The following is a 17309-nucleotide window of genomic DNA, read 5'->3' on the forward strand; positions in this document are numbered from 1 at the left end:
GAAGGATCACAGATCAACAATAATAAAATTAATATCAAAATTGCCCCATAGGACATTCCAGGGTATCTCAATACTGCAAAAAACAACAACAACAACAAAACACAACCCACAGCAACAAGTCTCAGAACCCAGGTCTACAGACACAGATTCATGCTACGGTGTTAAAAACAGTGCTGGTACTCCACTCAGGCTGAACCCTGGGCTCTGAGACTCACCTCCTTTGCCAGGTTTCAGAGCCCAAGCTCCAGCTGGAGCAGGAACGTCTACACTGCTATTTTTAGCACTGTAGCATGAGCGCCATACACCCAAGTCTCTAGACCCACGCTCCGATGCTTGCTGCCATGCGTGTTCTTTTGCAGTGTAGACATACCCCCAGATGCTCTCCAATGCATTCTGGTTTCAGCTATTTCTTGTTTATCTTTCCTTATTTGCTTATCATTTTCCCTTCTTAAGTAAACATTATCGCTTAATTGTAAAGCTATTTCCATTTGGATTGGGGATGTTATTTTTATTAGTAGTATTTTAACCAACAGCAGATGAAGTAACAGTTTTTCTCCATAAATTAAATCGAACCCCAACAACTTTAGGCTCCTTGGCCCAGTGAGATGACAAACATTTCTTCTTGTTCTTTCACTGCTCAATCTCTCTTGTTCTGCCTGTTAATTATTTCTTAATGGTTACTGCATAGCAAAGCCGCAGTGCCCTTCACAGCTGGTTCTGCCTTAGTACCATAAAATTGCTTATCAATTTTTATACTCCATGCAGTGAGTCACCAATAATTGGTCACCATATGTGCGCCTAGTGAGCTCATGTGAACGAAGCCTTCTACATATTCCCACAACTGGACCTTTGAAAAAAATGTATATCACATGTACAGTAACCCATTAATTTGAGTGATCCGCTAAAACACTGAATGTACAGCTCCACTGAATAGAACATTTCGTGCAGTAAATTATCATACACATGACCTTTCAGTGGTCCAGGAGACTATTTTTTATTGAAGTTTCCTTCAATAATATTTGTGAAAAAGTAGCATTTCTGACCAAATACAAAGATGCAGCATACAAAGTACTGAAAGACTAGGATGATGTTTTATTAAGAGAATTACTTTGCTTTACTGAGTTATTCCTCTTCATTTTGTGCTTTTCTGATAGCATGAAGGTATTCATTAAATAGTAATAAATGCTGCTTGTAGATGAGTGAAATTAGAGAATGCTTTCATGCAGATTTTTGTAGACTGCAAAGGAACTTTTTGAAAAGATACTGTAACACCTTCTGGGACAAGCACCGCCACACATTTGTTCCCAGAACTATAGTAAAGTGCTTGCTTACAAAGTAAATCCAAAGCTTGTTTCAAGAAGACAAAACTTGTCTGCTTTAGTTATTTAGGAAGATTAGCACTGAAATAGTGTATTAGACCCAGCCTGGCTAACCTCTGGTACCACCCAAATACACACAAATAAGCAGGTCAGTCAACCTGGAAAAATATTTGGTCAAATTTGTTGCCTGAAAACTTTACTATAATTTTACAATAAATTATTTATAATAATTACACCAAGTACTGGATCGTCAGCATTCTGCACAACTATTAGTTGTAGTATTGTGGAACCAATCATGGATCAAGGCCCCATTTTGCTAGGCACTGCATGTAGAAACAATGACAGCATGAAGGAGGAACTCAAGGAAGCAATGGGAGAAGAACAAAGGTGAGGTTTCACATGTGAGAGATTAAACTTCTCCATAACAAACTTTAGTTGTTCAACCAGAGTCTCTAGTCATATTCTTGCCACCCTGATTTACTCTGATTCCCAACTCTTATTCCCAACTGGGTAGCAAGTTCTTTTAGTTGTAAGTAAATGGTGCGAGGTGGTACCACAATAGTCAGTGCCTCCAGGTGTTAGCAGCTATAAGTTCTTATCTCTACAGCTGCTTTTAGTCGTTAGCATCCAATGAACTCTACTATGAAGGAGTGTTAGGCCATAAATATTATTCAGTTGTATAGTACAGCCTGCATTGGCAAGACACACTGTTTTGATGCACAGTATCCCAGGTTCATGAGTCCATCATTGATATTTTGCAAGCTAGTTAAAGAATCCTGCAGGGACCAGGATTGACAAAATATATATGTTTGCCAGTTCAACACAAAATTTAACCTGTATTTATTGAATTGCAGATGGGCTTCCAACTCCAACATTATGGATGATGGCAGCTATTCACCCATTATCCTTACACTAGGATATGGTACAAAATCCAGAAGAAAGGGCAAAGGAGGACAGCAAGCGAGGAGGAATACTTATAAAAAGCTTTTAAATTAGGTTAATATATTTAAAATCTTATCCTTTCTTTCTTTCTTTCTTTCTTTCTTTCATGTTTGCCAGTGAAGAGAATTCTAAGGAAGGAGCTGAGAGGTTGTTAAATGCTATAACAAGATATTGCAACATCATTTAGGAATCTTTCAAACACCAGACCTTCAAGGAAATAGAGATGATTTTGGCCTCTAATTTTCAAAATTAAGGTTCAGACATGCTTCACCAGCACTTTCAGGAAACATTAACAGGCAAAATAAATATCTATGTATTGTTTAAACAGTGTTTCATAGATTTTGAGGCTAAAGGGACCACCATCTTCATCTAATCTGACCTCTCCAGCACAACACAGTTCATAGCATTTTGCCCAGCAATTATTTTATATATATATTAGTTATATATATTTAAAACATATTCAGGGAAAAATCCCACCAGGAAAGCTAGGATGCCAAGTATAGCTATTTGTAGATGGAAAGCCTTATGAAAAGATGCTTGTTTCCCAAAATAGGACTATAATTCCATGTTTATTAAATGCATAAAGTTATGAAAGCTGAAATTCGAAAAATAAAATGCAACTTTTTGTTGTTTTTACTGAGGGAATTAACCACTAAGGCAGCTTGATAAGTAATGTGGTAAATTCACCGTCACTTGGAGACGTCAAGCTTCAGTTGAATGTTTTCTCAAAAGTTATGTTCTGTTCACCAGAAGTTATTGGATTTGATGGAATTCAAATATGTGGTAGGGAAAAATCACTATGGACTATGTTGTACAGAGAGGTCAGACTAGATGACAATGGTTGTCCCTTTAGCTCTGAAGTCTATAAAAAACTGTTAATACATGCAAACTTCGTCATAATTCTAATTTCTAATGGATGCTTACGTATCTTGTTTAATTGAAAACTGTGAAAGAAATCTTGTTGTATGCTCCCTCCCACTGCAGCCAATATGGAAGAGAGACTAACGTTTTCTAAAATGTATTCTTATATTGTGATGCTTTGCTTTTTAAGTGCCAGCACATATCTTTCCCCATCCTCCTAAGTTTTAATTATGAACTGCAGAAAAGGCTCTTGATATTATTACTGCTGATTAATTTGGAGTTGAAAATGTTATGCCTGGAAATTATGCATTATTTTAGAACTGAGGCTGGGGTTAGTATTGGGATGGCATTTAATCAAAAATAATAACTAAACTTTTTTTAAAGCAGATTTTGAGATCACTCTCAAATGAGCTGATGGCCACGAACTTTTAAAAAGACCGGATTTTGGGAGCCTAGATTGCTGAACTAACCGGTGGAAAATGTACTCCTCCTTCAGTGGTTTTCACTTTCTAAATGATATTTCAGACAGAAATGGAGATTATCATACCCAATGGCAGTTTCCTGAGGCGATGAGACTTCTCTTGCATAAAGACATTGTATGAAAACAGTAAATGAGAAGATTGTGTTGATGGCTTGTTTTGATCTAATCTAACAGTAAATAAATCATTTCTTACCTGCTACTGAATTTGGCCGTGGCATAAGGTAAAGTGGAATAGACTGCACAGACTGGGATAAAACCGTCTCTAGGTTCCTTTCTGGGATCTTGTTTAAACTGTAGGTGGAGGCGGTCATATTTTCATCTACGCGATATAAACAGGAGTCCATGCTGGATTTCTGAGACTGCCAAGGTTTCAGGTTTCCTCCAGATCCTAGTTCTTTGCTGCTCTCCCCTCCATATTAGTGCGCTCCATGTTTTCAGAATAGCTTGTCAAAGTTGCTTGAAGGAACAAATAAAAAAGAGATGAATAATAAAGAAAGAAGTAGCTGCATACATAACAATATAAGACGATATGTGCAATGAAAATAACAAAAATAAAGCTGATCATATTTTCCAGCATTCTCACATAAATCAGAGATTATAGAACCGAGTGAAGCTGTCCTACTTACTGCTTTGAAAAGTTTTGTTTGACATTACTAAAAGGCATTTGCAGTTATCACGAGTATTAAAATGCTACATATAACTGTATTTGTTCAAACACACAATCCCACAGACTTATAATAAAGGCGATTAAGAACAAATACAAAGTCAGTTTTGCTCATTGTCTCCATTTTCTTCTAATATACAGTGAGTCAAACTGTATCAGTTTAAAGTTTATCAAAAATGCTTGTGATAATCAACTACAGAGTATAACAAAGGACAGTAGCATACTTGTTTTAGAAAAATCAACTGGGTATAAATGTTAACCCTTACGGTCACATCTGATTTCTAACAGAGTTTATGAAGCTTCAAAGGTAATACATAAATTCACCTTTTTACTGTGTGGATTACACTGTTGGTGCTACATTGTTGGGGTTTATTTCATGGTCTCCTCCTTTTTTTCTTTTTGACTTCAACTTTAGGTATTACTTCCACTATGATACTGCCAAAGCAAAAGCCCCCCCCCCCTTTTTTAAACTTTGCTCAATATCTTTCAAGTGAATGGGACAAATTCAGATCTGATATAAGTGCATGTTACTCCACTTAAATCAATGGGGAGGGAGGCATCTGACTATATCAGGTCTTAACCGGCCCCAGGTATCCAAACTGCTATCCTACTAATTGATAGGCAGAAAATTCTCAACCTAAACTCATCACCCTCCACCCATCCTGTGCTGTCAGGAAACCAGATATCCAACTTGATCTTGAACTTTCCTATGCCTCAAATGTCTATAAATATAACTAATATAACTTTATAAACCATTCCTCCATTGAAACTCTAATACTTTCATTTCCATTTAACCACTGTAATTACTTCTCCAAACCTAAAGTCTATGTTAATGTGTCTAAAATGCAACAAACTATTGCCACAGGGCCCTGGATAACACAACATGAATTAAGCACTTTCTGTTTACAGTACAAAGATCACACTTATGTTTTCCAAAATATTCTATGATAATGCCCTGTCTTCTGAAAGAGGCTTTTCTCCTTGCATTCACACAAAAGACCATTTCTGAAGCAAAAGATATGGAAAGCCATAATGGCTTGTATCTGTGTGGTCTCATTAACAACAACCAGAGTGGTTTAATTTCTTTTATATTGGTAAAAACAAACACAAAATTACTCCAAAGAAGCATATGCTTTCAGGCTTAAGCTCTTTCTATGCCAAGTTTCAAATTAAAGCAAAATTCGTAAAGAGAGCAGTTTCATCTCACAAAAAAGGATTTTAATGGATTTTCTTACACAATTTGAACCACAGCATCCCAAATAATAGCATTTTGAACATCCATTAGCTTCAGTGGAAGTACCAGGGATTAATCTGGCCCATTGTGTCTGTGACATTTAATATTTGTAGTGAGATAATATAATGAGAATCAGGGCTAAATATTTATAAATAAAGTCACAAGCATCATAACAAGGGGAAAAAAGACAACTGAAGGAATTAATAGTGAAGCTATTGTACTCTGAACAAGACAAAAGAGATGCCATCCCAGAAGTTACTGTGCCTGTTAGTGTCACAAGAGCTACCTGTCACTTGATTTCTCTGACTTTTGCAAGTTTCAAGTGTTTAAAAACCAAAAGGGAACTTGCAAGGAGGCCATCTAATACTCCTACAAGTGCAAAGGGCAATTAAGTGCACCATGACATAGTGAAACGTCACCATTCTGCAGATCCCACTTGTCTTTGAACTGTTCAGAAAAAAGACATGACATAGATGATCTTTCCTTTAACAAGAACGGATTGAAGTCCTTTTAGAAAAGTACACACTGTAAAATGAGTGTAAAAAAAAAATGTCTGGCTGGATTAAAGATCCATGGGCTTATTTCAAAAAGAATGTGGAACCTCTAACAAGGTGTGGCCAAGTGGTTTAGGCACAGGACAGAGTCAGAAACAGCTGAGTTCTAATCACAGGTCTGACTCTAACTTCATTGGGGACCTTGGGCAAATCACTATCACTCTGTACCTTAGTTTTTCCCTCTGTAAAATGGGGTAATATTTCCTTATCTGAGAGGTGCTGCAAGGATTAGTTAATGTTTGTAAAGCATTTTTAAGTTCAAAACAACTACAGGAATGCTAAATATTTGATATATTCTTGTTGGCATTTAAATATATATTTTCTGCCAGGAAAACAATTTTATATGTTAAAATGGGAAAATGAGATCAAACAAGAAACCGATGTTGTTAGCAGATCCCCTCCCCCAACACTGTTTAATTATTGGGAAATATGTTTTCAGCTGCCTTTTCTAGAATCTCTAATTCATAGTCTCAGTTTGTGTTGCTGAGACATACTGTACCATGTATTTATGTAAAAATTAATTTTTGCCAAAGACGTATTTCCAATCAATCTTTCCAGAAACATCATCAACGGAGGGAAATAATCTCCAAATAGCGCAAATTGTGGAAAACAAAGTATCTTGACAGATAGGAACTTTAGCAATAATCTTGCTTTAAATGAGGCAACAACAGAAAATGAAGAATAAACCCTGAAGGTCCTCTTCCTAACTGCTAATTTGTGTATACTTGAAATGTAGTTTTCACTGGTTTAAAATCAAGCTGTTTTTATGCGCAAATTCTTCACTGACTCAGGTATTTGGGATTGTTCCCTGTGGGTTAATTTACCTTCTGAATGGTCTTGGATGATCTAAGTACTACTATGCAGGCTAAAATCAATTGCTCTATGGCTTTAATCCGTTCTGTGAGCTATTTTAAACCAAAACTATTTTAATTTTATTTAAAAGGACCAAAAAAAAAAAAAAGACTGCTAAAACTCAGCATCCTGAATTAGTATGCAGTGCATGTCTCCGAGGAGAACTAAAACATAAGTAATGGTGCAGCGAACGGGCTGTGCCTACCACAGGCAATCAGAGCTATGAAATTACCACTTCTCAATCACTATCGTAGAGAACATAGTTCTATTTCAGAAAAGTCACACTGTCTACGTCAAATGAGTCTGTCTCAATGTAATACTACATGGAGAAAAGTTAATAAGACTTGTATATACAGGAAGCTATTTAGGCTTCGGGATGTGTTTAGGCAGTAGGGGAATACCTGCAACCAAAAAGAGAAGCATGTGAAGCAATTCTTCCCCCCAAACTGCTGAATTCACAGTCTAAACTTTCCTATGGACAGGGGTTGCAGCAAGAGCAATCCAGGACAGGTTCTTGGTTCAGAAGATGAGTGTGTTTAAGCACGTATCCCCATGATCTCTTACATTCACCCTGCTGCGGATTAATTGTGCTTTGCAGGAGTAATCGCCACATGCAGTTGCATGGGGACTGGGTATGCAGTCTTGGGACAGATATAATGCAGGTCCAGAACAGGACTGCCTTTGCATCATGAAAGTGCAAACATGTCCATGTTAAAAACACTGGGCCTGAATTTGGCCCAAGTTATTTATTTTCCCATTTGGGGGAGAAGATACCGCTGGAAATAGTTTGAAGAGGAATTGTATTACAGCAAACACAGAATGACATAATGACATCATTGTAGATAACTATCTTTCTGCCAGATATTTTATATATAATTATACATGCAGAGAGAGAGAGAAATCCCATAATCAAAGCATCAGATTATAGTTAAAATGACCCTCCAAATTATGCAAACAATTTCGCCTGATAACACTACTTTGGTTAGATTAAAGAAATCATAAACAAAGTATTTAGTGTAAATCCTCAGAGGTTTATTTGCTGTGTAACTCTTAACTGTGATTCTATAACTTTCACAGCTGCTATAGCCAATGAATAGGAAATCCTAACAATGAGGAATCTGCTTCCAAGAGGGACACATTTTTATGTTAAATTGCTTAACTGTGTTAATCATGTGATGGCTGCAGGAACATGCATGTGTTCTAGGACCATTTCACCTACAGCGCATTAGTTTAAACAAATTGCGTGATGAGACAACCAAGGAGCAGTGAATTTCACAAATATAACCAGATTATTTAGGACAGGACTCTTGTATTCAGAAATGTCTGTGAAGTGTCAAGCACACTCTTGCTTTCTGCCAAATCTGTGTGCTTTGCTACGCTGCCTGTAACCACAGCTCTAGTCACTAGATGACACTTCCCTTCAAGAGCCAGGAATAGAACTCAGGATTCCTCAGTTCTAGCATTGTACTGCTGTCTAGCATTCAGTTATGTGACCCACTGACAAAATATGTAGTAATTTGCTTCTAGTGGCTGCTCCACATAGCAGACAACAGTTATGCCTAGAGCTCAACTGATAAAGGTCTGACCCATGTGGGGAGTCTTTAGGGTTGCAGGTGATGTCATTTCTATTTTTCAGGTTTTCTTTAAAAAAAAAAAAACCACTGGTTTATTCAATTCACACAATAAATTAAAAGCCATTAAAATCTGTCACTTATGGCCTGACGTGCAACAAACCCATTCCATACTTTGTTTACTCATCATACATTTTGATTGTATGTGACCCATTGACAGGTTTGAAGGATGAGGAATATAATGGCTTTAGTCAGCAGCCTATGGTGTCAGTCCCACTGAAAACAATCGACAATTAGACAAACTTTCCAGTTCTTCCCTGGGCCGAGAGCATGCCTAGAAGATTTCAGCCCGAAGGTGGCTTCGAAAGTTCTGAGCATATGGCAATAGAGGCTTAAAATGGAACGTGGTTTTCTAATACTATGGTGGGCATTACCAGCACCGGCTATAATATTCAAACCCATACAGACCTAGGATATGTCTAGATTATGAAAAACTGTTGTTGTTTTAAAAAAAAAAAAAGAGTGAGCTATCTCGAGGTACCTAACCCCATAAGCCACATTTAAATTAGATGCTAAAACCATAAAGCCTAGGACCAAGCCTATTTTAACATGTCAGCTGGTAGGTGTGATAAAATATAACTTACCCCGTGTCATGCTACAGTTTTAAAACATGTTAGCTTACACATTTTAAAATAAATGTGTAAGGGGGGCAGGGATAGCTCATTGGTTTGAGCATTGGCCTGCTAAACCCAAGGTTGTGAGTTCAATCCTTGAGGGGGCCACTTAGGGATCTGGGGCAAAATGAGTACTTGGTCCTGCTAGTGAAGGCAGGGGACTGGACTCAATGACCTTTCAAAAGGTCCCTTCCAGTTCTAGGAGATGGGATATCTCCATTTATTTATCTTAGTTTAGGCAAGCCTTCAGTGAACCAGCCACAAAATAATCCATCTAAGGGCATCAGTGTCACCCACATCATTCTTGTGAGCGAGGCTGCCACATATAGAAAATGGGTAGGCAGGGTCTGTGACTTTCCCCGTGGGACAGTGGCAATGCTGGGAAGCAGCATGATGCAGCCAGAGAAAGTACCCCTCAGAACAGCCATGGCCTCCACAGCAATGCAGCATACAACCTTGTGGAGCTGTCACAGGACAGGAAAAGCAAAGGTTTCTTTCTCCAGAACAGCGCCTTTAAACCAACACTACTCAAGGGAGGGAGTTAAAAGTTCCCATAATTCTCTGTGTGCTTAATTTCCTCTAAAACAAGTGATGTAATGGTCATGTTGTTAAAATGAAATCAAAGGTTTGTGGCCTAATACAAATAAGCAATCCTGTCCTGAAAGAGAAAGTCTGTGTGTGACAGAGAAATATGAAACCAGAAAACCAATTTCAGTTTCAAGCCTCAAGGCAATATTATAAATGGCAGCAAGTACACAAAGGGTTTTGAAATATTATGGAAAATACCTTGATAGTGGCATCATCCTGACCCTTTCTGCTCTACATTTTAAATTCCCTAATGAATCAGCAGATGAGCAGAATGAATTTAATGCATCAAAGACAGCAGGGATTCATGCTTGAGATTGAGACTGGAAATGTAAGGCCTGGATATAACCGCACAGCACTACTGCATCGAAAGACACGCCTAGGCTCGTATCATAGATTACTTGCTGCAAATACCATGGCAATGAGATAAAACAGTCCTTACTTTCTACTTGAGTTTATCATGTGCAGAAGCAAATATATAGTTTAAGCATATTTTGTCATGTCTATTATTATATATTTTAAACAAATCTAGTACCAAGAACCCAAACCTCAAGCAGGAGTCAGTAACACTAATGGCAATTAAAGGGGATCTGTGACAGAGTGCAGGCTCAGAGTGAACAGGTGAGCCTGCACTCTGACACCAATTAGTCCCCCAGAGAAAGCTGACTGAGGTAACCAGATAATCAGCTTGTGGGCTGAATGGGATACAGAGCAAATTAGCCCATCAGCCCAAATCTGATAAAGAGGAAGGAAGTGCCAGGAGGGATGGGGGAACAGGGTTAGTTGAGTCCATTCACACAAAGGCCTCAGAGAAGGGAGACCTCTGTTCCCCTCAGGTCCTGATGAGAGGGCTAAAAGCACAGAATATATTGTAAATAGACTGTTTCAAGGGACTGTGGTGGTATTGGGGGAGGGGACTCAAAATAAAAGGCACTGTGACTGCACAACTAATGGAGTCTGCACAATTTCTGCAGGGCAAGAAGACAGCAGCGAAGATGCACCCTTTTACATGATCAATCAAGAAAAGTTAAATATCCTATAAAATATGATTTAAACATGTCCTTAATAAAAAATATCTAATCCAAGGGTTATTTCAGAGTTAAAATCTTCAGTAGTGATTCATCATCAAATTATCCAGGACACAGAGTTTGTTGCATTTGTAGAGGTGTATAAATCCCAGGTGCTATTTTTCTACTCTCTCTACCTGACTCCACACCCTATGTTTATTACGGGAGGCTGAGAATTTTGGATTTTAGAAGGATGACCACAGCTACTGAGGTCATTTAGACAAATATAATTTTCTCTCTGTGATTTAACCGCATCTCTTGATTTGTTCTCTGCATCAAAGGCATTACTTGTCCCTGTACCATCAATAATTCTGCTAATTTCTTCCTCCTTCAGAAATGTCAACCCCAAAATCATGAGTCACGTCCACTAAAATAATGAGATTGTCTAAAAAAACACAAGATTTTCAAAAATAAATGTGACTGATTTTTATTTGCCCTTTGGTTTGGGGGTTTTTAGAGTACAACTTGGGTCATGATATCAAGTGTTTCTCTGCAACCAGGAAGGCTAGAAATTGACCTTTCATTTTGAAAGCTGAGATTCTCATCTAATCACGTCCCCAACAGCTGGAACTTTAAGGAAAACATCAAACATAGCAATATTCAGGATAAAATCATGAGCTGGCATCACTACTTCTTCCTCTTGCAACTTTCTGCCCAGTCCACTCAATTTACTGCTTCATTCAGATTCTTTTCCCACTCATCTTTGTTCCTTTTATCATGCTGTACGCCTGGAATAATCTCCCCATCCTCATATGCCACATGCCCTTCCCCTCTTCCGTCAGCCCTGCTCTTCAAGTGTTCCTTCTTCCCTTCTCCTTATTAATAATCCCCTCACTCCATTTCTCTATTCTGATCTGTTGACCTATTTGTCTTATTAAGGACCAGATTCTGCCATCCTAACTCATGTTGAGTAATACCTCACTCCATAAACCATCCCAGTGACTTCAATGGGACTACATATGGAGTAGGGCATTACTCAATGTTAGGAAGAGGCAGAAACTGGCCCTTGGACTAACAAGCTCTTCGTAGGAGGAATGGCGTCTTAATCTATGTTTGGAAAACATTTTGTAACTGTACAGTACTATACACATTTTATTAATAATCATTTTTCTTTTATGGTAGATTGTTTAGACCTCTCAACCCTGACAGTTCCCACAAATGATGCCATAAATACACACAAATTAAATGCAGTTTTCTTTCCACTAAATCTGTGCTTTTTAATGGAGTCTGTATCCTCAAGTGATATGTGTTGTATTTAACTTGATAGCAAATCCATGACCCCACTGATTTTTTTCCCCTCACGCCTGATTAGATAACCTGATAGATATTGTCCTTTTTTATCTAACAACTACCACTGCCATCACTTTCAACATTCAGATGCTGTAATGTACAAAAGCCCAGCATTCTTCAAAATTAGATCCTTCACATCTACTTGTTTCCTTTATGGAGGTCCTTTATCGAGGTGCTCAAAAGGATTTAATTGTGCAATTCTAGGAGATTTATTGACCATTAACAAATACTGATCGCAAAACTAGAATTATTCAAGGTTTTTTTAGTTCTAAAACAACAAAAATATTTAATCTGGCTTTATGCTGAAGTGTCGTTTTAGTGTCTCTTTAGTCCTTAAGATATTTAGTTATTCCCAAACAGACCCAGCTTGTCTGTATCATCTATCTTGTTTAGCACACACTCTAGATGAATTCATTATCAAAGCTATTTTTATCTGTAGCAACATGCAACTAGATATAAAGAAGTCTAGAGGACAAAACGAAGAACAGCAAGCATGAAAGCTGCTACACCAGAGTAACTTTTGGAATGAGGGCCCTTCCCTTAGTGTTCGAGCTCTTCATTTAAAATCCTGCAAAATTTAAGAGGAGACAACTGCCTACATGGTATTAGACAGATCCACCCTATTGCTGCAGCACTGCAAGAGATGTGCACAGTTCATGGGCTTTTTTTCAAGCTATTTCAGTGTCATATGCTTTTCTTCTACCTGATTTACCAAAATCTCACTCAAGAAAACTGAATAACTAAACAGGGAATAAACTGTAGATCACCACAAGCCTTACTTTAAGGAAGAAACACACACACAACAGCTGATGGTTTAGACAGCACAGCCACAAATGTCACTTTTCCCAGAAAGAGACAAAACACAAAATGGTAGTTTTAAAAAATATTTAGGGAAACACTGACTTGAAGCATGCTATGTCCCTAGCAGACTGCTACCAATTTGATATGCTTTGTATTCCATTAGAGAAGATTTATATTTTATTTTGTAGTCTTGCATAAGATAGTTGGGAAATCTCTCTGTGTTTTATCGTAGTTAAGGTGTTAGTAGCTGAGCCTTAAAAGTCTGTTTCTTGTTGGAATGTGATGTAGGAGATTTCAAAAGTACATGATTCTGTTACCAGATTTTCTTCAGTAGCAGTCTTTGAACATTAACAGTTGGCTGCTTTTATATTGTGAGAGCCAAAAAAACCCTGGAAACTATTCAGGGGTTAAAATTAGGTCAACATTTTCACCAGCTACTCTGTCGCTTCATGAAAAAGGGTTAGTGGCTCACAGGAGAAAAAGATTACCTGCTCCTCTCTCTGGTTTTGGCATTCTCCTCTCTCCCTCCTGCCCCTAATCCCCCCTTTCCTTTACAACTTCATTTTTGTGTTTATTGGGGTTTTGGTGCTACTATAAGAAAAGCAACTGAAATAAAATTGGGCATCCTCTGATAGCAGAAAAAATAAATCTTTCTCTGATATTTTTCCTATAACTGCAGGATGCAGTTCTCTCTCTCAATTGTGGCTATACTTAACGATAGTGAAAGAGACAAGCTTTTTTGTGCTCAATCACCAACAGAAGTTGGTCCAATAACACGTTACCTCACCCACCTCGTCTCCCTAATATCCTGGGACCAGCACAACTACAACAACACTGTCCATCATAGAACACACTCAAGGTATTTTTTAAATAAAAATTCTGCAAGTCATTAACATACAATATGGACTAGTGACACTGAGGCTTTTAGAAGAAAAGAATCAAGTTGCTATTTAGAAAAATGGTTACATCATAGGTTGTACTTTTGTAATAAAATAATGAGAAAGTTTATTACATGGGCTTAGCTGCTATGAAAGACAGATGGATAATTGTTATGGTCTATCAGCGTCTAAATCTGTTGGCGTTTTTTAAGAGACTCCAAATATCTATTCATATAAGAAACTATAACAACTCTGAAAGAAAGAAAAAACAGCTCCAGAAAATAACTATGTACAAACACTAATGAGCTAGTTTAAACTGACAGAAGCCAGGAAAATTCAAAATTAAGATTGAAATTTTGTCTTTACCCAGATATGCTCAATATTTTAGCTAATTAAAAGTTGTTTATGCCATCATCCTAATTAACAGTTGTAGTAAAAATCTAAGCTGGGATATAGCAATAAAGGACATAATACAATTTTGAGGTACAGTAGAACCTCAGAGTTACGAAAACCAGAGTTATGAAGTGACCATTCAACCACATGCCTCATTTGGAACTGGAAATATGAAATCAGGCAGCAACAGAGACCAAAAACAAAAACAAACCAAAAAAACCCACACACAGATACTGTGTTAAATGTAAACTATTAGAAAAAAAAGGGAAAGTTAATAAAAGGTTTGACAAGGTATGGAAACGGTTTCTGTCCTTGTTTCATTTAAATTAAGATCAGCATTTTGCTTCTGCCCAGTAAAGTTTCAAAGCTGTATTACGTCAATGTTCAGTTGTAAACGTTTGAAACAAACACCATAACATTTTGTTCAGAGTTACAAACAACCTCCATTCCCAAGGAGTTCCGAACTCTAAGGTTCTACTACATCAACCTACATCTCTTACTTAGATAAACTGCCCACTGAATGGGAGGAGGTGGGTTGAAAATCAATAGGCGGTTTCCCTTCATATGAAGTGTGGGACTGGACCCTTTCCCAGTAAGTGTGATATTATTACCATACAAGGCTTGTCACCAAAACTCATCTACACAAAAAAATTAGGGATTTCCATTTTCGAAACAGATATTTAGAGGAACAGATGAACAGATATGTCCTGAAAAAGGTGCAGAGGGCTGGAACTGGGAGGATTCCAAGTTTAAAGAATATTCATTATACTGAAAGGCTAAACAGACTGAACCTTGTATTTTCTGGAGAACATAAGACTTCAAAGTAACCTACTCTAATGCAAGCAATACAATTTATTCAGGGGCTCAGTAAGCATGAGATGGTCATTTATTCACACTGATTAGACGTAAAACCTGAGGAGCACAATCTAAAAAATGTGGAAATAAGGAGTAAACAAGGAAAGCAGACAGGACTGAACTTAAAGAGCACGGGTGGAACAAATAGTTACATGTGGCCCAATTTATAAACATAAGTACTTAAAATTAGGCATTTATGTCCCTACTTAGGTACCTAAGTTCCATTTTATGCACTCAAGTGCTGATTTAGGCACCTCAGTTCCTACTTAGGCTCCTTACATAGGTGCCTAAAATCAGATATTTAGATGCATAAAGTGAAAATGTGTCCCTTTAAGTTTGACAACTGGGACCACAGAGACCATCAAAGCACATGGATAACATGCCTTTTAAGAGACGCCTAGACATTTTATGGGGAGAGAAAATATGAGACCGTACAGATTTCCTTACACCATATAATAATAGCTAAGCACAACAAAAAGTTGCAGCCTTGATTAAAAAGAACAGGAGTACTTGTGGCACTGTAGAGACTAACACATTTATTTGAGCATAAGCTTTCATGGGCTAAAACCCACTTCATCGGATGCATGCAGTGGAAAATACAGTAAGAAGATATATATACACAGAGGACATGAAAGAATGGGTGTTACCATACTAACTATAACAAGATTATGTACACTTCTACCCTGATATAACGCGACCCGATATAACACGAATTCGGATATAACATGGTAAAGCAGCACTCCAGGGGGGCGGGGCTGCGCACTCCGGCGGATCAAAGCAAGTTCGATATAATGCAGTTTCACCTAGAACGTGGTAAGATTTTTTGGCTCCTGAGGACAGCGTTATATTGGGGTAGAGGTGTATTTCTTGGGCTTTGTTGGCTTAAGCCAGACTCTCAGTAATGACCTTTGACATAGTGTGGACTATATCTTAACAGAGATACATATTATCCTGTCAATTGCTCGTCCCCCAACTTGTGATCTCAAAGAGAACCTCCCGAAGGCATCTACATCATCTGTTTATGTGAAAAAGTAACATTAGGCAAGTACTGATTCTATGGTTAGATGTCTTTAGCAGCTGGAAACAAGAAAGATTAGCAAGTAACACGTGACCAGCCACTCTCTGGAACATCATTTCAGAACCACTGTATTTTGTGCAAGTACGAGATACAATGGTCATGCATGTTAGTGGCATTCTTAAGAAGTAATGGAATGCCAATAATGTCCTCATGACTGTATTGCCTTGTTTCATTTGAAACCAACACATCAAGGCATTGAGATGAAGAGATTTTACAAGAATCATATATGATAATGTGATAACAGGGAAATAATCTAGAGTCTTCCGTGAATATTATATAAATAATATATCGGCCTGAGGCAGGGCAGAGATGAGATAATAGATCTATGCACCAATTTAGGAATCAGAGGAGGGACTAAAACTCAAGAACTGTGTGACCTCTAGGGAAATATGTAGGTCTCTTCCAATCGTGAATAAGGGTGAAGGAGGATATGATTAACTTGTAAAAGGAATTATCTCAATACGTTAACTCTCCAGATTTACACTCTTGAAGTAGCATGTGGAGCCACTTGGACCAAAAACCTTTTGACATGCGGGGATCTCTGCAGCAGTGAACAGATTGATCTGGGTGAAGAGCGGATTGATTCCTGTCTGCAGAGCATTCTATCCACTACATTCTGTACTAAAGAGAATTCCAGAGTACTGTTAGTCATGTAGACTACGCCACTCAGAGTGATTATGAGACATCACGGACTCAGGTCTCACCAATATGCTAATGAAAAAACATCAATTCCCAAAATGTCCTTTGCCTGGGAGAAAATAGCAGATGTATGGAAAAATCAGACTTTGTTCAAAATTTCCTACTAAATATTTAATAATTATTATTTGGAAAATATGAAAAAGTAGGGAAAAACCCATTTCCCCACATTTTGTACAAATTTTGTTGGTCAGAAAATAGTAACAAAGGGTTGAAAGTGTTACTTGAAGAGAGAAAGTGACACCTTCACTTTTTAAGGTGTTCCCTTTCCACTTTTTTTACTGCTTTCCCACAGTTGTCAAAATTTTCCATGGGAAAACTGGAATTTCCTGCCAGAAAAATTCCTTAAGGGGATTTTTCCTGCAACTTTTTTTTGTGTGGGAAAAATCCCACTATCGCAGCCTGCTCTATGAAAAACAGTTGACTCAAAGTCAACCCATGAAAAACAGAAGTCTTGTTGGTAGGCAATGGAAAAACTTTGCTCAACTCTCCAACGTATTAGCCTCATCAATGA

At 37.8% G+C, this 17309-nt stretch overlaps 1 protein-coding gene across 1 annotated transcript in view; it reads right to left on the reverse strand.

The window, feature by feature from the left end:
* The window catches only part of TANC2 (tetratricopeptide repeat, ankyrin repeat and coiled-coil containing 2), a 508124-nt gene that overhangs the window by 143316 nt on the left and 347499 nt on the right, over positions 1-17309 (reverse strand). Inside the window, 2 exon segments of the mRNA XM_065577500.1 lie at positions 3797-4021; positions 4024-4059. Of these exon segments, the coding sequence (XP_065433572.1) occupies positions 3797-4021; positions 4024-4059 (261 nt within the window).

This window comes from Chrysemys picta, chromosome 24 (assembly GCF_011386835.1).
Source record: "Chrysemys picta bellii isolate R12L10 chromosome 24, ASM1138683v2, whole genome shotgun sequence".
In the NCBI taxonomy this organism is placed as follows: domain Eukaryota; kingdom Metazoa; phylum Chordata; order Testudines; family Emydidae; genus Chrysemys; species Chrysemys picta.